This window comes from Mytilus edulis, chromosome 3 (genome assembly GCF_963676685.1).
Source record: "Mytilus edulis chromosome 3, xbMytEdul2.2, whole genome shotgun sequence".
NCBI classification, from domain to species: Eukaryota; Metazoa; Mollusca; class Bivalvia; order Mytilida; family Mytilidae; genus Mytilus; species Mytilus edulis.
Genome location: NC_092346.1, coordinates 73809357 through 73832834, shown reverse-complemented (window position 1 = coordinate 73832834; position 23478 = coordinate 73809357). Strand labels below are relative to the sequence as shown.

Sequence of the window (23478 nt, the reverse complement as noted above, 5' to 3'; positions counted from 1 at the left end):
TACATACACATGTCTTCTCATAGAGAAGCACTGAATGGAATGAAATCAAACATGGCATTAATGTTCCTTATGAGGTGCTGACCCAGTGTTGTAACTTTGTAGCCTATCCATTATCCAAGATGGCCGCCAGCGGGGGACTTAGTTTAACATAGGACCCTATGGGAAATAAATACAAATGTCTTCTTTTGAAGAACCACTAGATGGAATGAAACTAAACATAGCATGAATGATTCTTATGAGATGATGACCAAGTGTTGTAACTTTGTAGCCGTTACATCATCCAAGATGACCGCCAGCGTGGTACTAAGTTTAACAGAGTACCCTATGGGAAATACATACAATTGTCTTCTTTTAGAGACGCACTGAATGGAATGAAATCGAACATAAGCATGAATGTTCCTAACGAGGTGCTGAACAAGTGTTGTTACTTTGAAATCCTTCTTTTATCCAAAATGGCCGCCAGTGGGGAACTTAGTTTAACATAGGACCCTATGGGAATTACATACAAATGTCTTCTCTTAGAGAAGCACTATATGAGTAAAATCAAACATGGCATTAATGTTCCTTATGGGATGCTGACCAAGTGTTGTAACTTTGTAGCCTATCCTTTATCCAAGATGGCCGCCAGCGGGGGACTTAGTTTAACATAGGATCCTATGGGAAATACATACAAATGTCTTCTTTTGAAAAATCATTGAATGGAATGAAATCAAATGTATGATGAATGTTCCTTATGAGGTGCTGACCAAGTGTTGTTACTTTGTAACCGATCCATTATCCAAGATGGCCGCCAGCCAGGGACTTATTAAAAAGAAGATGTGCCACAGTGGTATGATTGCCAATGAGACAACTATCCACAAAAGACCAAAATGACACAGACATTAACAACTATAGGTCACTGTACGGCCTTCAACAATGAGCAAAGCCCATACTGCATAGTCAGCTATAAAAGACCCCGATAAGACAATGTAAAACAATACAAACGAGAAAACTGACGGCCTTATTTATGAAAAAAAAATGTAAACTTAGTTTAACATGGGACCCTATAAGAAATACATACAAATGTCTTCTTTAAGAGAACTACTGAATGAAATGAAACCAAGCATAAAAATATTAAACCTAATTTGGCCTAAAACATCATTATAAGTATCTGATCCAATTTTTTTACATTTTTTAATGTTATTTCAAAATCTCAAGTAGAATCAGGTGATCGACAATATATTGTCGAATATAGGTGAGCGACAATATATATTAGAATATAATAATATTATCAGAATAGATCATAAAATCATGTTAATTTATCGATGTTTAAAATACTACAAACATACAACTGTAGTTTCCATCAAATTAAAAAAAAAAAAGTATCATATTAAGTGCACTAAAAATTCGACATTTATTTAAATATTCTCAAATAAAGAAATAATGAGATTTTTTTTATTTGTTAAATGTGACATTAGATAATAGATTTCAACTTCTGGTTGCCATTGAAGACACCACACCCATTTCATCTCCAATATCTTACCGTTTTGTATCGAAGGAACGAAGCATTTTCGGTCTCAGACTTCATCAACAGATAAATATGACAACCCTGCAAAATTATATTGAAGCTTTCAGTGATTGGAATGATTCGGCTTTTGGTCTTCACACTCTTGACACTAGTGCACAAAGGCAAATAATATTAGTAAGATGCTAGAAAAAATTGTGATATAAAACACGTGTCAAACGACAGAATTCTATTAACAGATATCGACGATATCAAATTAAGATATTAGACCAAATACATCAATATAATGAAAATACGACAAATCTATTTATCATAATTGAAATCATAATTGTCCCAATATCAAGTTCTGTCATTTTTTTCATTGATTACCAGTTATTAATAATTTGATTTGTCTATAAATAGCAACTACCCAGTCCATTTTTCCTTTGTTGTTTATGCGTCTTTTAACTCATTCCTCAACTGTTTGTATAAAAACATGACAAAGGAAAATGTGCACCAAGACAGGTCGTAGACCTACAACTATTGTAATTGTCAGGTAAGAATGTAACTATTAAACTTTTAGGTGGGTAAACTTTTTGCTTCACGTATTCAATACAATAATTCCATGTTTTTTATCCTTCATATTTTGTTTTATTATTCTTATATTTAATGTTTAATTGATTGTAACGGTGCATGTAGAAAACATGTTACACAAAAATCTATAATTCATATGTATGTGTTGAATTAGTAAGACATTACTAACTACCTGTACATGTGATTCAGAATTTGTGCGTTCAAGAACAATATTATAAACTTATGTGACAATAAAATTGGATAAAAAGGGGACAAAGGGAACCAATGCCTGTTCGTCTCATCCACTTATTCAATAGGGATGTATAAAACATTGATATATTGTTACAGTAGTTGATAAAACTTTTCACAGTTAAAAGATTTTCATTTTCTTTTCATAAAAAAACACTGTTGATTGACATATAAAAAGAGGTTATATTCGTTGCTACGTGATAACATAATGTATAATTGCTTTATACTCTAGATACTGAAATATCACACTTTTATCTCATAAGTGTTGTATTTAATTCTAAAATGTGTAATATGAAATAAAATAAACTTGTACTTTGCGCAGGTGATGGTGCATATCGCGTTTGACAATTGTAAATACACTTTCTTTATTTATAGATATTTCTGTTTTTAATCAAAGAAACAACCATGGCATACGTACATTGTAGTAAACATACATGACAGAAATAGGTGATTACCACCAGCTAGGAAAATAACTAATTTAAAGGTAAGAAGTCTTATTTTAGTTTTGCTATACTTACAAATGTATACATTCACGCATTTCTTATCGGAAACCGGGAATACAAAACAGGTTGGAAACATTTACAGTGTAAATAAATGCATGTTGCTTGGGTAATTACGAAATATAATGAGTGTTTATAGAATCGCAATACATACATGTATTTTCTATTTGATAAAATCTACTTCGGGAGTTGACCAGTCGTTCTGAGGACATGCCTTCAGAAACGTTCCAAGCATAATTCTGAGCTGTTTGTTTTTAGATTTTTAACTTCCAAATTCCTTCGTTTTAACTAAAATTTTAAAATTCAATCCTAGCTTGAATGGCGAATTTACATTATACTTTAAAATTATTATAGCTAAAGTGACTGTTAAACACGATAAACAGGCTCACAATACATTTGGTCCTGTGTTTGTTTGTATTCGGAAGGATATTTGTGTGTTTTAATTTTGATCTCTCTGGAATTAGTCGCAAGTTTCTCAACTGAAAAAAGACGATGTAAAATAAACTATTTTAGTATACTTTAGCCGAAATGGACATGTTTGTATTGCTATCAAAAAGGACCAAAATGGTGTGCTGTGCTTCTCAGGGTACTCCGTATATTTGATCGTATATTTACTCGAGTATATTTACAAGAATTTGTTCTTGATTAGTGCCTTGACACTGCACTTATTTACACTCTAAAGCTGGCAAGAATGGTTTGCGCATCATTAGTTGTATATACATGTGTTATTGTCTTAGTACTTAGTAATTAAAAATAGCAAGCAAACTATGCTTAACCTGTTAACTAAGGATCCCTTAAACATTTATATGAATATTCCTGACTTGGGATAGGCACATACAGCAATTGGGGGGGGGGGGGGGGGGGGGGACTTAAAATAAGTGATAATCGAGAGAAAAGTAACCTAGATGGATATTTCTAGTAAGACAAATGCATTCAGTAATTTTTAAGCGTTTAGCTAAAACTTAATGAGGCTGCAAGTATGTTTCATGCAATTTTGGACAAGAATACATTAACAAAAATGTATGTTCTGCAAACTGGGTTGACTGCAAGGGAAAAAGAGAGAGTATGGTGTATGTTGACATAAAACTTGACCTAGCAACAGGCCACCTCCAGATACTTCAAGAGTTTTTACAAGAGTTCTATAATGTGAAGAGAGTTTTGCAATCTCTGTGCACGAAGCTTAAGATTTTACACCCCTTTCTGACTGGACATAGCTGCGTATTTTATATATCTTGCATCGGGGTTTGGAAGAAAACTTTATATGTTAAAAGATAGCCATTGCATTCTATAAAATTAGGTATTTTGTCCAATTAGATGGGTTTGTATAATTCAGACAAACTTATGAAATTTTTTATACAATTATTTATAATTCAAAGGAATTCTGCAACATCACACTCCCTTCTACAACAAAGATAACTTCTGTTTTCAACAAGTAATGAAAGACCTCGTTATTCTACATGGTATCCACATTAAGATAGACAAAAATAGATAATCTACACATGAAATATAACTTAATTATTCTCTTGTTTCAGGGGTAAAATGTGTTTGTTATGGTGACCTCCACCGGAAAGGTTACTTTATTTGTAGTGTTTATGACCTCTGTAGCTCAAAGCATGGACCTTAATAAAACTATGTGTTCTGAGGTAGGTACTATAAATCATAGTTGTCAAACTTTATATTTTTAACCAGATTTATTATTAAAAAAAAGTATTAGTCGATACTTATAATAGAAACAACAAAGTATCACAACAAGATAAAAATAACCCGTTCAAAATACTTTAAAAGTATATCATAAAAAAGTTATTACATTAACGTGTACATTTTCCAATTATAATTGTTTAAAAAGGAAGAGAGTACATTGCATCGAAAGAAGTTTGCAGTTAAAAGTAGAAAGACGTTCAAGATTAAGTTATAAAACATTAATATATCTGTCAAGTTTTCAGCAGGTTTACTTACAGGTATATCATGCTGTATTTATAGATTAAGTTGAAAGATAAGGCAACAGAATATTTTCTATCTACTTCACTCTAAAATTAGAAAATCTTTCAATCGATTTGATAAACGAATTTTATTTATATCACTATACGTTGGCAATACAAGTAACAATCGACTTAAATTATGAGAAAAAAACATTTTCAAGGTAGAACCATTAGAACCCGTTTTTTTTCATTATTCTTAATCCGCTCTTGGGTCTTTTGTTTATCATTGCTAGACATTTATATAGACTTCAACCGCTTCTTCTATCTGTGCATAGTTACAAAGAGTGATATTGAACATGTGGTAAAATGCGAGAAATCAAATACTACGTACCAGAATGATAATAACAATTTTGTGGTGTTTCCTTGTTAGCAAACACACCTAAAAATAATTAAAGAAATTTGTCGCGATGAAACACGGGTATATATATTTTTTATGCCCCCGCCGTAGCGAAGAGATTACTAGGTTGTGTCCTTGTCCGTCTGTAAGCCTCAGCCAAATGTTATGGAACTAATACACAATGCTCATTATAACAAAACACAGATCAAGCTTGAATTTTAGGCGTCAGTTTTACCGTTCGAGAAATGGACAAATTAAAATATATGTTTCCGTTCTCTAATTTAAATAGTTTGCTTCTACCAAATGTCATGAAACTTGTACATAATGCTTATTACCACAAAGCACTCATAAAATTTTGGTGGCGTCATTTTTACTGTTCTAGAGTTATGCTCCTTTATAAATGTAAAAAATGCGGACATATTCGTTTCTGTTCTCTAACTGTAGTTTTCCTCAACCAAATATTATGAAACTTATGCACACGGCTAATAACTACAAAACACAGCTCAAGTTTGAATTTTTGTTGTTTTACCGTATTAGAGTTATGCCTCTTTACAAATTGTGTTCTCTTACTTTAGTTTGCCTCAACTAAATGTTATGAAACGTATACACAATGCTTATTACCACAAATCTCAGATCAATGACCGGTTTTGGTAGCGTCACTTTTACAGTTTATGAGTTATGTCCCTTCATATCGTTATTAAAAAAGGGGGGGGTCGTTATATGCAACCGGGGACATCATCTGTGTCCCATGGACACATTTCCCATTTATTTATAGTTTAAGGATACCGTCATGAAATTTTAATGTATTTACACTACATAAAGAGCATTAGACTTTTATCTGAGGGTCTAGAAATGAATAAAGATAAAGATGTCTCTTGAGATTTATATAGACTTCTTCAAAGCTCTTCTTTTAATATTACCCGAGAGATCAAATACAACCAGAATGTTATTAATAATTTTGTGGGGTTACCTTGCACATACTAATTTTAGCAATTTGTATAAACATGAAAAGATTTATTAAATTTGATCCATCATATTTTCTGAAGTCTGAGGTTGAAGTTCACAATATTTCGATGCTTTATTTATTCTAAACACTCAATAAAGGTATATATCGCTATGTAACAACAAGAAACAGTACAACAAAATATTATTCAATTCAAACGCATTGATTTGATGGAGTTTCTTACATGCACCTATTGTATGATACATAGTAATGATATGAGAACGGGACTCTTTAGTTAAAGGTATCATCTCCAGTATTTAGGAGGACACTTACTGCATGCGTAATTGTCTCATAAAACAAGTGAAAAATAAAAAAGCAGGACAGAGATTACAGCTAAAAAAAATGCAGGACAAAATTTTTCATCCTAGCCCCCCCATAAAAATCAAATGGTAGCTCCCTTATGGTTAAAACATGGAAACACAATCTCTCAATCAAATAATTGCACAGTTATACTCCGAATTGGGTTGATGGCGTACTATTCGTGAAATAAACATTACAACTTAACTTACATAATACACCACATAGACTTATAAAAGCGCAAGACATAATAAACATATGTACATATATCGCAAGTTTAGGGAGTAGCATACTTAATTACTGAATTCAAATCTCATGTTTTCATTTTGTGTACATTTAAATTAGAAATGATAAATTGTTGAGCATATAAGATAGTGACCAAAAACAATAAATACAAACTACAACATGTAAACAACAATTTTTTTAACCTTCAGTTAATCGAGAGTCCCTTGTCCTCAGTTCCACTTACTGTTTTAAAAAAGAAAAAAGACTTTGTTCTTTTTGAAAAATTGTTGGATTGAGTATACACTGTATTTTATTTTGTAAGTACAACTCATAAAGCCAATATTTTGAGAAACAATTTCAGAGAAGTAATTGTTTTTTTTTAATTTTTATTTTAATATTTCAAAATGAAAGGAGAAATTGCTTGCCTCCTTGCATTTCTAAACATTATGTGCCAATTTGAAATAGTTATCAAACATTTTATATACTTGGGCCAAAACCAGGCCTTAATGCCCCTACTAGACAATAGGTCTACGAAATTCAAAGTTTGAATGTGCCAAGTAAAATTATTTTGAGATCTTGTAGAGAATTTTTTTTTTTTTATCACATAGGACTTCAATTTTAGTTTTAAGAGGTTAGTTTATTTATTAGATATTCCTTCTTTGATAACGTTTTAGAGATTTGACCTTTATAGTTTTGCATGAAGAAAACTTTTTGGGATCATACAGTTTTGCATGAAGACAACTTTTAGGGATCATCTATCTCTTTAGGAATACTATCTTTGGCATATGTAACATAGGAATATACATTGTTTGCGTCTATAAACATTTGACAGATTTTTGTTTTTTTTAATTATACAAAACAATATTCTCTGGAGAACGCCCGCCTCACCTGATATATCGACAAACTGTGACAACCTTTGGACAACTTGGATTTTAAACTTGGTTCAACAACATGCCACTTATACAGTTTCCTTAATCTGAGATTTGCGAGGTTTCTTGTGTTGATAGCGCAAAACTTTTCCTACACCGAGACCCTGTTCAGACGACGACAATGATGATGATGATGGCGCGAGTGTCAAACATCGCAAACAGTGTTCTGTTCTTGGACTTCAGACATTCTTACACTGGACATCGCACCCATTGTGTGCAGTTAATTCTGGAACAAATATACAGTCCTCTGAACATATTAGGTCAGGTTACTGTGCTGCTATGTAGATTTGCCGTAGTCACGAAGAGTATGTCATTGAGCAATAGCTATTCAAGATACATATTGTGGCTAGTGGATAAACAGTAGCTGATCTCTCACGTCCATTCATTTGTAATGATCGAGCCGTGACTGACGTGACCGGACGTGGCAGGGTATTTATACATCCCGAGCACCTTAACGGACATGTGTGCATGTCATTAGCATGCATGTTTTTATGCCTGATGGAAACAGTCAAGTACTAGCTATAATTATATACCTCATTCAACCATTGAGGTTTGCAGAATGTGTAACTTTGTCATCATTCACCTCGTCCCAACCAATCCAGATTTTGGATTTTATATCAATAAAATCTTTGGCTTAGACGTTGGAATGCATAAAAAGAAAGACAACTCCAGCTATATATATGAAAATCTGTATCTTATGTTTAAATATTTCTCTAGTTTGGGTACTAAAGATTTATTAATCTCTTACACAGACACTTGGGTCTGTGGAAAAGAGTTCCTATATATATATACTGATATAGCAGTATATATAGGTTTACACATTTCAGAAACAAGTGCCTTGTGTATTGTATACCTTTCCAAATTTTGACTTTGTTGAATTTTCATCTGATCGTCATCCTTTCATTGAATCAACATAATAAAATTAATCTGGTATTTTTTTTTTATTGTAGTTACTGTTATTAATTTGAGAAAGAATTTTTCATTATTTTACATCGCTGATTCATTAAATGCTTTTTTTTTGCACACAATGAAGTATTTATTGTTTTCGTTGACTTGAAAAAAAATAACCCGTCCTTGTCTATGTAGTAATGTATTATATCTTTTTAGTCTACTGGTCTTTTAGTCTACTGGTCTTTACGGTATTTTTTAGTAATAGTAATAATTTTGAACTTCTATCTTGGTAATTCTTAGATTTTTTATGTGACTTTTATTTGAACTATTGTGTTATTTGTTTCCATGTCATTAGCCTTATCAAAGTTTTTTTATATCAATAAATATTTCATGTTTTCGAAAGTCATTTTCCTAAAAATAATATAAATAAGTGTAGAAGTAATCACTTGGTTTATAGCAAATTCCTATTTCCTAAGGACTGCACCTTAGAAAAATGATCAAAATTGAGGATAACATATACACAAAAACCTTAGAACCAACCTAAACCTTGATTTATATCTTACACCAATAACTCCACAAAGCTGAAAGCCATTACAGAGAATGCTTATAACACATTGTTAAGACCACAAATGGATTACGCTATGACAGCATGAGACCACGTTCAGTAAACTCATAAACATAGTAGACGAGCTGCACAATATGTGGACAACAGACATAGAAATAGACCAAAAATCAGCAACATGATAAAGACACTAGGATGGATAAGCTTACAAACGAGGCGAAAAGAAACTCGACTCATAATGTGTTACAAAATATCAATTGACATTGTAGCCCCTAACATGCAGAATTCCATACAAAAACTAACAAGAAGCCCAATGCGCCAAGCGAATTATACATACCTTTTATCGGTTTATAGTCATCTGAATTGTATACTGCTTATAGGCGTTTGGTCAGTTAAGCCTGTGTTTTCAAGAGGATGTAGTGATTCACATTGAACGTTGCACTCATAGCAGTTTAATTTTATTATTGCTGCCTTTGATAAAAAATAATTTTAGCTATGCTTTGCACTCATGTTTAGAGCAAAAAATAAACAATTAAAACAACCCAAAACACCTCGTATTCATACTGTTTAGATAGTTGGTAATGAGAAACACAAGCATCTCTTTCCATCATAACACTATCTTACTTGATTGTTACATATTAATCTCTATTGGTAGATTCCTTCAAGGAAAACATATTCTTTTAATAATAATGTAACGTTGTTAGCTTAATTCTTAATTATAATACATATAACGTAATGGGATGTGTATTGCAATGTATATCTCTTCTTTATCCTTCGTCTGTGCATAGATGTGTAGTGTTACAAGTAGAAACTTGTGTTTTTTGTTGTAAAAGTAAAGTTGCAACTCCCACAGACAAAGTTGACTCTAAACGCCATTTTGTGTTATGCTCTTTAATGTTTTTTGTTTTTGTTTTATGCTTTTTAGTGATTCAGACTTTTCTCATCGCTTGCAATCCGTCATCTGTCGTCGTTAACTATTTCAAAAATCTTCTTTGAAACTAATGAGCAAAATTTAACCAAACTAGGCAACGCTCATCATTACGGCATCTTGTTTTAAAAATGTATCCGATGACTCCCGCCTGTCAACCAACATGACAGGAACGAAAAATGAAAGTGTTGTCTATTATCTTGAAAACCGGCCCTATAAATAGAAAAAACATATGACAGAATTGTTCGGAATGATGATATCTATACCTATTGTCCGAATACATCAAAACTTTCAGACGACATCTTAAACGAGTTATTGCCCTTAAATGATCGATGACGAATTTGACAAATGTGTTTCGTTTTTGCCTATAACTTAAAATAATAATGGAAAGATTACAGTAAATAGCAAATATGATCACCAAAATAAGATCTACTAATGAGTAATAAAATTGATAATGGAAATAGAACAGACAACAGCTGAACAGTGGCGGATCCAGAACTTTTCCTAAGGGGGGGGGGGGGCTGACTGACCTAAGAGGGGGCCCGCTCCAGTCATGCTTCAATGATTCCCTATATAATCAACCAAATTTTTCCCACGAAAGGGGGGGGTCCCGGGCCCCCCAGCCCCCCCCCCCCTGGATCCGCCTGTGCTGAAGGTCACATGAACATGAATGAAATGACAGACAACACCTTATCCGATTTTTAATGACGATTTTTATCATATTTTTGGGGGGCATTTCGTCTTATATCTGAAAACTACAAATGATAGATAGAAACATAAAAATGCAGAAAGATCTTTTTTCCGAAAATAAATTTCGTAGCTGAAATCGTCTGACAACCCCTTATTGTATGTAATGATGTATAATTGCCCTTCACTGATATTTTTACCATTGTGAGATATACTTTGGTGTAATGTGGTTGCTCATGCATAAATGTCTGAAAATGTAATTGTATATATATGCATTTATAAGAATTTTTATATAATAAAATCATCGAAAATTCTAAAAATTAGGAACATTACACAATTTTAGCTTTTGAAAATTTAATTATAGGGAAAAACATGTGTTGTGTAATATTGGTAGTTTGACGTTAACATATAGATCTCCATTTGGTTGACCACATACATAGTACTTTTGATTAAGGTTATAAATCTTTATTTGGCACAAACGTTTGTTAAATAAATACGGGCTAAGTTATTCTTCAATTCCGAGACTACTGAAGTGGTTCCATGGGGAAAAATACAATATATGTACCATTTCCGCCGGATGTGCATGAATGGTTACTGTAAAGTCAAATATGAATTAGAGATCCGATGTATCGTGCTACTTCATATGAACTTTCAAAATTTGTGAAACGCGTTAGAAAAGGTCTTTTAAAAAAAACTAAAACTTTTCACAGTGAACACGAATCCATGTGGCAGTTAAAACTCGCACTTGCCCTTTTATTAAGATGAGTTGGCAAGAAGACGTGGGAAATGGAAAGTAAATGATACAATGCAAGGTAATCAATGTGGCTTTATAAATAAAGCTTTGTTATTTGTTTTTTGTTTTTTATATAGAAACAAATCACTCCAAAGTCCAACAAAGCCCATGCTATCGGTTTGAATTTTACAATATTAAAAAAAATATAAAGCAATTCTCCGGAGAGCGCCGAACCTGCAGCCTTTCATGGTTCGCTGCGGATGCCGTTTCATCATCTAACCGTGACATACAATAACTTTAATTGGAAGAATCCTGCTTTTTATTATGAGTTAACTTAATAATGCAAAAAGCACTAAACACTAAAACATCACACAAAATAATCAATATAGTTTCATTACGGCTTCAAATGCTGTAGTTGTGTTGACAATTAAAGCATAGGCACTTGTAATATTTGAGAAGACTAAAATGGACGTGATAATGAGGATATGTTTAGAGATTTTGAGATAGACATTGCATGATTGTAATGGTTAAAATGAAAAAAATATTAGTTGTTGTTACTGAGTCGATATATAAATGGATTAAAACAGCATGTCGTACATCTGTTACTTCAATTAATTCATAGGAATTCTCGAGATATATTGTATTGAAAACACATTCATCGCGATCTAAGTTAGAAAAGCATTCCGTGGAGAGTTTAGTTACCAAATACGTAAGTAGTCATTTTATAATGCATTGTAAAATAACTAACAATATTTTGTTTCATTGTATAACAGTTTTTATGCATTAATCAAGAAAACGACAAGTATAAAAGCGAAAATCAATATGACACGGCCTTTGAACACGCTGCTACATCATAATTGTGGTTTGCTTGACTCATCTTGATTTTAGATAGCAAAAAATATTAATTTCAAGAACACAACCGATGCAATTACCTTTTTTTAACTCTAAGGTTGTTTTATGGGGCCATTTTTATTGATTATGGGTATACTACAAGCAGCTCTCGTTGCTCTAAATTACCTTTTTACGGTATTGACGACAGTTACTAGTTCTATTGATCACACCTGTCTGAATTAATTACTATAATTGGAACTGCTTGCTGACGTGTAATGACGACGGCTTAACGTGTGCATGGATGGTTGGTTTATAAAAAATGCATAAATCAGGTCGTATTAATGGCCAAAGAATTATATGAGAGACCAATCTAGTTCAGACCGAATCTTACAAATGTATCTATAAACCATGTTTCTCACAGTTATTTAACATAAAATAGGAATATAAATCAATTACCACTAATTTGTATTGTGTATGATTGTCCAAATATGCAACTTTCCCTGTTATTTAATAAAATATGAAATTTTTGGAAATTCATTTTAGAAAAAGAAAAGAAAAAAGAAATGGTCTAAAGATGAAGTCGCAAGCAAATTCATTGTTCCCGTCTGGCCCACTTGTAACCAAGTTAGCTTGCTTTCTAAACACGTCTGTTCTCTTTTAAAAAAAATAGACGTCAAAACAACTGACCACGCTGTTGAATACAGCTTGGTACCAATCATTCTTAGGGAATCTATGTTAGAATTTGTTCAATGAGTACTCGCTTATCGAAAAATTTGGCAACCATGGGATGCAAAATAATGCTTTACTTAATTGAAGGCACCCGAAAAGCTGCATGTTTGAAAGTAATCAATTTGTATTCGAAAAGTTTTAATCGCGAAAAAGATGAAAATCTTATTTCAGTACGGCATATTTTACCATGCGAGCAATTTAAGCTCCTATAAGAGCCTCTTTCAATATATTTTTGTGATCTCCGGATTATGAAAATGTCGTAACGCCGCTCTTTATTGCATCCTTCCAATAAAAGTTCTGAAAATTCAATTACCTTCTCAGCAGTATCTAACATCCTTATTTCATCATCAATTATAAAATGATGAATAAGCATGAAGATGAACTGCTGGTTTTTACCATTTATTTTCTATTTAGCATTAGTTTGGGATATGACATTCTGCCTATTGTCTGTCTGAACAAAGCCTTATATTCCAGATCTCAGATAATGTAAAGCATGCTATGTGCTATAAACTGGAATCCACTTGTATTACGCTTCACTCAAACTTTATAGTAGTCAGCCGAGAACTTATATGTGCTATAGACCAAAGAAGTTTTTGCAATGACTTTCTGAGGTCAGCTCTATTGTCTAATTGCTGATGTCGTTGAAAAGCTACTGCCTTAAGTCTTTTAATTTCGGCAACTTCCGACACTCAAGTTCTGATGTCACCCGTTGCCACGGGGGGGTCTCTTCCTATATAAAGGTATATACATATGTGCCGCTGGAATGGGTCCCTTTGTTGATCCGTCAAATATATCAATGGGGTGCAATTTTACCGAGAAAATATATCAATAGGTAGTAATTGACCGATTGTGATATATCAATGGGTCAAAAATATATGAATGGGTTATGATTTCGCTGTGAAATATATGTATAGGTAGGGATTTCACAATTATTCAATATATGAATGGGGGGTGTTTTTAAAATCCCAGCTGCACACCTGTACCCAAAATCACATGTTGAGACCCCCCCGTGCCCGTTGCTACATACCTAATTTCTTACAATCGCGAACACCAATGCTTATATTCATATAATCGCAGACCGCTATCGTCGAAGTTCCCGTCTCTAAGAGTTATTTCAGTAATTCTTCTTATATCAGGAGTTATATGATCTGGGACAGCCTTTGTCATTATTCCTCTGAATTTAAACATGTATTTCCCAATATTCTTTGGTCATTTACAGCTTTTTTGCAAAATTCCTTTGATGACTGATAGCAATAGCCAAATTGCTTGACCCCAAATAGCCATCGACATTATTCCTGTCACCGTACCTATTTCAGGCGCGGATCCAGAGGGGGGGGGGGGGGGTTCCGGGGGTTGGAACCCCCCTTTTTTTTTGGCCGATCAATGCATTTGAATCGGGACATGTAATTGGAACCCCCCCTTTGTCCTGGGTCAGGAACCCCCCCCCCCCCCTTTTTAAAAGGGCTGGATCCGCCCCTGCCTATTTCATCTTGATTATCGTGTTTTATTTCATTTCGCTGGTTGATTGCATATATTGGTGAAATGAAGCATTTCCAGTTGCAAAATTAAATTGAAAAAATCATGGAGTTTATCGACATTTGGTCATCATACTCTTGATATAAATGCACAAAAGCTAATGCTTTGATGGTTTGACCAAATACAGATATTGCAAAAAAAAATCCCCTCGGCTACCGGATAGTGACTCTGAGATCGTCAGATTGGATAACGGTTTGACTTAAAAATCGGCATAGTTCTTAATTTTAAAGGTCCTTTATGTAATCGCTAATATTGTAAGAAAATTTTATAAAAAACACGAAACACAGTTTAAAAAGACTGACATCATTTTGGTCTTTGAAAAAGAAACTATACAAATGAGAGGATCGGTCTACGACTAGTTGTAAACGGTTTACTTGCTCTATCAAAATAAAAGTGAACTTTACCTTCTACGGATAAATTGTACTTTTGTCGCTCAAGAGAGCCCCACAAGTCTCCCTTAAGAAAGCACGTGTAAAAACACATAAGTGCAGTAGTAACCAGGTTTAGTAAGTGATGTCAATAGCCTTACACAATCATCAAACATAGTAAGTATGAAAAAATATAAGAAACATATCCATACACTTATTTTGTTTTGTAAAAAACAGACTATTATTTAACTGAAGTGTATAAAAAAATAAAGGCAGAAAAAGATAACATTGTCTCGTTAACACGGTCCACTTTTTGTATTTGCAGGATTGTGCTGGTTATTATAATTTTCCTTCACCATTCTCTAACAGCAATGTCATCAATATAGGCATTACAGTGGATGTAAGCAGCAGTACATTTATACACGATCATTTGTTGTCATTTCCGTGTCCACCGGCATGGTGGCCAGGTTTCTGTACTGATCTACAGGACATATCTAGGATAAACTTCTCCTGCCAGGAAATAACTATCATACTAGAAGTATGTCTCAAACAAACTGAAGAAAAATATTATATTAATTTATTGTCGGATTGTAAAACTCTTTTGCATTGCAAAGAATTCGAAAGGTTGTGTTCATCTAAACAGTATAAGCATCACTGTGTTGACGGTACGACTTATAGTGTACCATATTATGTTGCTGTGAACGAAGATAATGCAAAAGACCACATGAATAATACAACGGAAATTACGATGGGAAATAGTGTAATAGAGTCGGACTCTGACTCAGGTCTATCGTACATTGGACCAAGCAACTGGCATGTACTTTGGGCCTTGTTAGTTCTAGTCTACATATTGGTATTTGTGCCTTGCCTTTTAAACCTTGTAATAAAACGGTAAGTGGAATTTAACAACACTTTGGTTTTGTCTCAATCGTATTACTGAACAATTTCTTTTCGGTTCTTGTGCATTAATTTGCAAATTCTGCATGCGTATCTATTTAAATTATTCTATTCGTGTTGTATCATGAGGAAATATTTTATTGCCATTAGTTTTCATCCCATACAACACTTGAACAGCTGATTAATAAACGGGATATGAATGTTTTGAAATATGTGGTTGTAAAGAATAAAATCAAATGTTTACATAGAGTGTTGACTATGTTCCAATTTTGTTTTCATACTTCAGTGGAGTATTCTTGGGCAGATATGAGTGTTTTGAAGTATCAAGCTATTACAATAAATATGCCAAGATATTTTGATACATTTTGCGTCAAAATGTTGATGAACTTTGATGAACTTTTTATACTAGTATCACAGACAAAAACATAGAGGTTGCAAATTAGAGGCAAGTATCAATTGTATATCTAATTTGCACTTGTCTAAATAATCTTGTAGTTGTACCTATCAATCAAAGTTATTTGCTTTTTAAAAAAATTGATTGGTAAAGATGGAAATGCAGATTAATGATCAAAGTATACATTAAAGCTTAACCACACCTAGTATGTAAACCAGGTGTAATGGCTATACCGTATATCAAGGTTTCTTTTATTGGCAGGAAAGGGGCGATAATTTGGCGAGGTTTCTAGTACATAGCTTCAATTGTGGACCAGTTGGGATCAAATTGAAGCCATGATAAACTATACGGGTGGTCAAACTACGTGTTAAAAACTTATATATTGATTTCCTGTTTGTGTTTAAAATTAAAAAAAACTTGTGCTTTCCTAACCAGTAATTATCCACTGTCCAAGCACATAAAATTTTTCTTAAACAAACATTGCAATTGAGTGTTGCTTGATTGATGCCAAGTGGCATATATTTTCATGCATATTCTGGGCGAAAAATGCCAACATACATTCTGAAAAATGTGTCGATCGGTATGAAGTTTGGGAATTTCGACTGCCATTCAACAGGCCACCTCCGAAACCCCTCTTGTTGCAAGGGTTTATGAATATGCATATAACGTGACGCTATCCTGACACTAGGCATCGTCCCACCCCATTCCAATCGGATATGGCAGTGTATTTTGACATCACGCAGTCCAAGGACGCCACCCATGTATTGGTATTAATGTGTCTTATTTCCATTGTAGATCTCTGATAGACAAGTGTCGGAACAGATGTCAGGTATGTTTAATTAAAAGATCAAACCGCATAACAAATGAAATCCATGATATGATTAAATTATTGAAAAGGGAAATGAAAAAAGCACAAAAATAATATTTCATTTTTGCAAGATTTTATGCTGTAGGCTATAGAAATACTCATCTAAATATACGGAACATATTGACGGATCCAGGGGGTTGGGGTTCCGGGGGTTGGAACCCCCCTTTTTTTGGGCCTGATCAATGCATTTGAATGGGGACATATAGTTGGAACCCCCCTTTGTCCTGGCCGGGTTGGGAATCCCCCTTTTTTTTAAATGGCTGGATCCGCCCCTGGAACATATACAAAATAATTATGATAATAATCATAGATTTTTTTTCAATTGTGTTTATGAAATTGTCCGTTGATTTTATCAAGGAAATCTAACGTTTATTGTTTTCTGTTTTATTTTAGAGAGGTAGATCTAAAACTGTGAAGACAAACTGTGATGACGATGAACCGCCATTAATACCTGTAGTACACAAAGAGTTACACAGTCCAGTAGATGCAGAGAACTCTCTATTTATTCCATCCAGACCCGATTCTATGGCGTCTTCAATAGGACAGGAATTGGATTTTCCTTACGCCGATCAAAGTGCAGCTGTATCGATGTATTCTCTGTTATTGATAGATGACCAAGACACTAGATAAGATTACACATAAAATATTCATAAACATTTTATTTAGACAACTAAGTCTGAGATGCCCGTCATGCCAATTCATAATGTTTCTTTCAATTTACCATAAACCTGGATATACTCTAAACCTGGATGTTTGAATTCAGAGTGGTACTTTGGAAACATTTCCTCAAAATGTGTTAAGATATTTCTACAACACAAATGCATACAACGCGGTCATATATATTATTTTTACATGGATATTATGTGGCCAGTTATATGTTGGAACTTATAGATTATCATTTAGTCCAATTGTTATAATACTATATGCATATGCTGTGCATGGTTATATGTTTCTAATACTCATACGATAGTGCAATTACATCCACTGCATTTGAACCTTGGTTGATAGTTGGCAATCATACCACATCCCTGTATTTTTATATATTAAGTTGCCTACGTTCGTTTGATCGCTAGAAAAAAAAATGTTTTTAAATAAGAAAAAATACTTTTAAACAATGCAATTTGATGCAATTGTTGTTTTAAGAATTTGTATAATAAAAACGGACTTTAAAAAGGAATAAAAGGTGAAAACCATATTGAACAGACAAACATATATTAGTACACGATGATACTGCAGAAAAAACATCGCTCAAAATACACACAAAACATATAGCACACAATTCAGAAACAGTATAGAACCATATAATGATACACAAACATAGCAGTAAAATAAACCATAGCATAATATATACAGCTGTAAATCAACAGATAAAATAATATTATATACAACTGTAAATCAAAGCATAACTTGATACATACAGCTGCAAACCATAGCATAATATATACACCTGTAAATCATAGCATTATATATACACCTATAGACCATGGCATAATATATAAACCTGAAAATCATAGCATAATATAAAAACCTCTAAAATCATAGCATAATATAAATAGCTGTAAACCATAGCATAATAGTTTTGAATATATTTTTAAATGATAACATTGTAAACAAAAGTTGATAATTAGAGATTTTACTCAGGTTTAAATTTGAATTGCATGAACAGTTTTTAATATAGTATATGCTCAATGCCAAATGTATATTTTATTGATGACTGGGAGATGGAAATGGCGCTTTTCTTTAAAATTGCTTATATTTTTTCTTTGATATATGTTGTAGTTATAATTGTAACTCAATGTACAGTTACATTATTTATTTTGAATATTTGAACAGTGAACTCAATAAATTAGTTTTTTAATTATTTTATCTTAATTAAAAGTAGTACATATAATCAGTTATTCCTGAAAACTGAAACAATGGCGAGGAGCCTCAATCAGACTTACATTTGATAGATGAGGTTCAAAAACGCATATTTCTGTCTAAAAACTTGCACAATATACTGTTTAATTCATTTTAACCTTAAGAATTCATTATCTCCCTTTGATCATTTATGTAGCCATCAAAGATGTGTAATACTATCAAAAACGAGTATTTCACATTAAACAGGTCGAAAACAACATTCACTTGAATTTGACAGTAGAAAGAAATTAACCCTGCATTTCATTGCAGATTTTTTTTTCTGATTCATAATGTTTCAAAGCATTATTCTTTTTTATAATATTTTGGAAATTTGAGTTGACATGGTGATTTAAAGTTATAAACATAATAAAAGGCACTTGTTTCTATCCATAGGAAGGTCGACTATCCCTATGTAATAGAAGAAGCTTCTATTAGATTCTATATATATTAGAGAGGCAAATAATACTAGGACAACATTCAAACTCACAAGTGAAAATAAACTGACAACAACATGGCTAATAAAAAACAAAGACAAACAAAAGTACACAACACGCATCATAGAAAACATTAACTAAAGATGAGCAATACGAACCCCACCTGGGGGATCTCAGGTGCTCTGGAAGGGTAAGCAAATCCTGCTCCACATGTGGCACCCTTTTATTACATATGGATAGTCAACCTTGTCAAGTACCTGTGACAAAAGGGGGTGAACCTTTGAATGGTTAACTTTTAATGAAGGGATATCATTTTATTATATAAGACCAAAGTGTGCTGAAATACCTATGCTGCATTTTAAGATTCGTATCAACTTCAGGGCTGATTTGCAAAACATTCTTCGCATAGATTCATGCAGAGAAACAACAATGACTTCTTGAAGTTTAATTCGAATATTGATATCGTTGGCCTTTGCATGAAATGATAAAAAGAATATAGGATACCAATTTCAACATTGATATAAAAAAAAAAGAAGATTTGGTATAATTGCCAATGAGACAACCCTCCACAAGAGACTGTTGAGCCTGTTTTATTCCAAATGTCTCTCGCTAAAGAATGACTCCATAAAAATGGGATGTACTCGACAAGAAACCCATCAGCAAACAAAAACTACACAAGATGATATTAACTGACTTAAACAATGTACATACACACACCTTTTATCTTTCATGTCTTTTGAATTGTAAGATCAGAATGAATTATTTAAACAGATCATTTTTAGTAAAACATGTTTTCCTGAAAATTCAATTAACCCATTTGCAATCTTCTATACATGAGGTAATATCGATAAGTGCACAAAGATGAGAAATCACAGAAGCATGGAATGCTTCGACTAGAAATATTTTATCACTTTGATTCAAATAACATTCTCCTATTTGCAATATGTTCTATTACATGAAATCGAAGGTTACAATATATTGATTCTTGATCTCATTTAAATACAATATGTTGCAGGACTAGCTTTATAATGTTAACATCAATGTTTATATCAATGGTTCATAAATTCCATTTTGATATAACGAATGTGTTAACTATCTTATAAGCTATATATGTGTTCCATTCACGACAGCTATCAAAGTGGTTTTATAACCCTAGAAGGAAACGACGATATTGATTTTGTAAAATAAACATAACTTCGCTAGGGATTCCTACATTGTAAATTTTTAATGCAGTAGTTGCATTTCAAAGGAAGCGCAATTAATTCATTAACTAGGTGTGATATGAAATCGTTACTATTAGAACAAAAGCCACAACGTATCATTTCTTGTAGAGTGTGGAGGTTCCATCAAGGAGGTGTTTTGTTATGCTCCGCAAAACATATCACTTAATGCGTCCTTCAAAATTAAGTTAGATCCTAATAAATGCATATTTCTACATTACGTTCTATTTATAACCCATGCTAGGAGAGCGCGATTCTAATGTTTTTCAGTGATAGGTGTTTAAACGACAACAGAAATATTATGACTTTGGATTTTTGATTTAAAACAAACAAAGGAGAAGGTTCACGAAGGGCTAAAATTGGCCCAAAATTTTTGATATTTTTTTTCAATCGGGCCAAAATATTACAAATTTCATATAGAAATAATTGTGATAATACTATTAAGACAAACATATATTTGTTTGGCCTCTTCCTTTACAATCAATAAAGCTATGACCTCTTAAATAAACATTATTTGTATTTTTAGGTCAATTTTCTATAATTTAATTGTTTTATGCATTATTAACCTTGGCCGCCATCCACGATCCAAAACGTTTTTATATTGATGAATTCTATATCAAAGTTGACACCTTTTGGTTACAAAACATTTTGGATCGTAGGTGGTGGCCAAGGTTTTCCAAAAACTTTTAAGTCTGGAAATTGCACAAAATCGTCATATTTTGACAAAATGTCCTATATGTGCATACTTTGGAGAATATTATGTACTTTTATAAAAGAACTGATTTATTTAGCATTAAGGCTTTTGAAATAGACCCATTTACAAACCAAGTTGTGAACTTTAAGGTGTTTTATGATAAAGTTGATATTTTAGGTCATATCGTGCCATAAGTGAACCTTGTCCTTTACTCGTCTAAGGTGAATGGTTTTCTGCATGTATAAATAGGACGAAATAATTTGTAGTTATAAGTCCACAGATTTTGGAAAAATTATATAATGTTTATAAAGTGTATGTTCGAAAAAAATGTATGAGAAAATGTAAATTTCCTGAGCGGCTAGGAAAAGGTAATTACTTCTCAAGGCTGTCATTTTTTTGGTGCATATATTCCTTCTGAACATGATACATTTGTTTTTAAATAACTCGTAGTATCAATGGAGAAGGGTATGTAATTCTTATTATTTTTTCGCTATATAATAGTTTGAAAAATCCGTCGCATTCTATAACGCGTCGTTTCTGACAGAGAGGAAAAGTGAATCAACCTGTGATTGTGAAATATGAACAAATGGTATATGATAAAAGAAAATACAGGGGAAAAAAACACTAGCTATAAACCCGATCAAAATCCATGATATACCTATATAATTAATTATTAAAGTGTAATTATTGACGGTATCATTTTTCTTGATACATTCAGAATAAAAATAGATCACAGAAGATTTTTGAGTAGCCCTTTCAGAAGATTGTCGACGTTTCCACTTCAATTGTCTGCATACACGAAATTGTAATAAAAATGTATGAAACTCAGCTGTTCTGCTTGGGGCAATAGGCGTTCCCAAAAACCTTCGCATATTGTTTACATCCAAGGAACGCAATTTTTGGACCATGCTCGTTATTTTAATCATATAGTCATATCTTGGTAAATAAAATTATCTGAATTATCTCCCCTAGGACAATAATTTAAGTTTTGAAAAAATCAAATTTACCTTCATAATAATGTGTTCTGGCCAATCTATTAAGTAGTTGCATCATGCTATAGTTGTATTTTCTCTTAATTTTCTGTCTATCGGTCTACAATATATTTAGGACAAAGTCACTGGTTGTGTTGTTTTGGTTAAGATGTTCTACGGAACAAACGGATCAATTCGAATCTGCGTAGATTACTGGAAAAAACAACTCCGTAGCGAAAAATGACGCGTACCCATTGCCACGTTCTGATTAGTCTCTTGGTGTCTTATCGGGAGCTATGAGTTCTTTTGTGCCTCGGAAAAGCCTCTTGTGAAGCTATTATTTAAACAAATACGCTCATCTTGATTGATAATTGAGTATTTGCCTAAATGTTTTCTTCTTTTTTTATTATTATTTTACGCGTCCAACATAGAACACGTTACAATCAAGGTTCAGAACATTAATTTTTATTTGACATTATATATATATTTTTTGGAAAACAGCCATTAAACAAATTTTCAATGAAGTTGAAAAATGTGAAGTACTATATAGATATAAGAAGATCTGTTATGAGTGCCAATGAGACAACTCTCTCATTCTAAGTCACAATTTGTAAAAGTAAACCATTATAGATCAACAAGGAGCCTTGGCACACATCGAACAGAAAGCTATAAAGGATCAAACAAATGACATGTGTTAAACCATTCAAACGGGAAAACCTAGGGTCTGATATATATATATATATATATAAAACGAGAAACGAGAAACACTTATGAACTACATCAACAAATGATAACTATTGCATGAACATCATTTATGTTTGTTATGGCATAAGTAAGATACTTACAGGCACTTCTCTTGCGTAAATAAAGGCAACAGAAGTATACCGATGTTCAAAAGTCATAAATCGATTGAAAAAAAACTAATCCGGGTTACTTACAAAAACCGAGGGAAACACATAAACTATAAGAGGAAAACAACAGGAACACCGAGGTGTAACAAAAACAGACACCATCACACTTATACATAAACGAACTACTAGTATTTGATAACAACTGTCATATTCCTGATTGGTACAGGACATTTTAAGGAAAATGGTGGGTTGAACCTGGGTTAATGGCATGCCAAACCTCCCGCTTTATGACAATGTTTAAAAATATCGCTAAACACTACGTGACATGAATACAGTACAAATACACGCAAGAAAATCTTTAACAGAGAAACGCACACACAAGTCATATAATATTAGACCCGACAATCATG

General features: G+C 32.9%; 1 protein-coding gene across 2 annotated transcripts; it reads left to right on the top strand.

Moving 5' to 3' along the window:
- The first annotated feature begins 1906 nt into the window (after positions 1–1906).
- Positions 1907–18860, top strand: LOC139517352 (uncharacterized). 2 transcript variants are annotated; one of them, XM_071308298.1, is made up of 6 exons: positions 1907–2039; positions 2681–2789; positions 4338–4448; positions 15166–15731; positions 16927–16960; positions 17393–18860. In XM_071308298.1, the coding sequence occupies exons 3-6, from the start codon at positions 4356–4358 to the stop codon at positions 17627–17629; spliced, it is 930 nt and encodes a 309-aa protein (XP_071164399.1). In that variant the 5' UTR covers positions 1907–2039; positions 2681–2789; positions 4338–4355; the 3' UTR covers positions 17630–18860. The 2 variants fall into 2 exon arrangements, with proteins under 2 accessions (XP_071164399.1, XP_071164400.1); XM_071308299.1 differs by lacking the exon at positions 1907–2039 and adding an exon at positions 11354–11455 and having other exon boundaries at positions 2547–2789.
- Positions 18861–23478: the final 4618 nt, after the last annotated feature.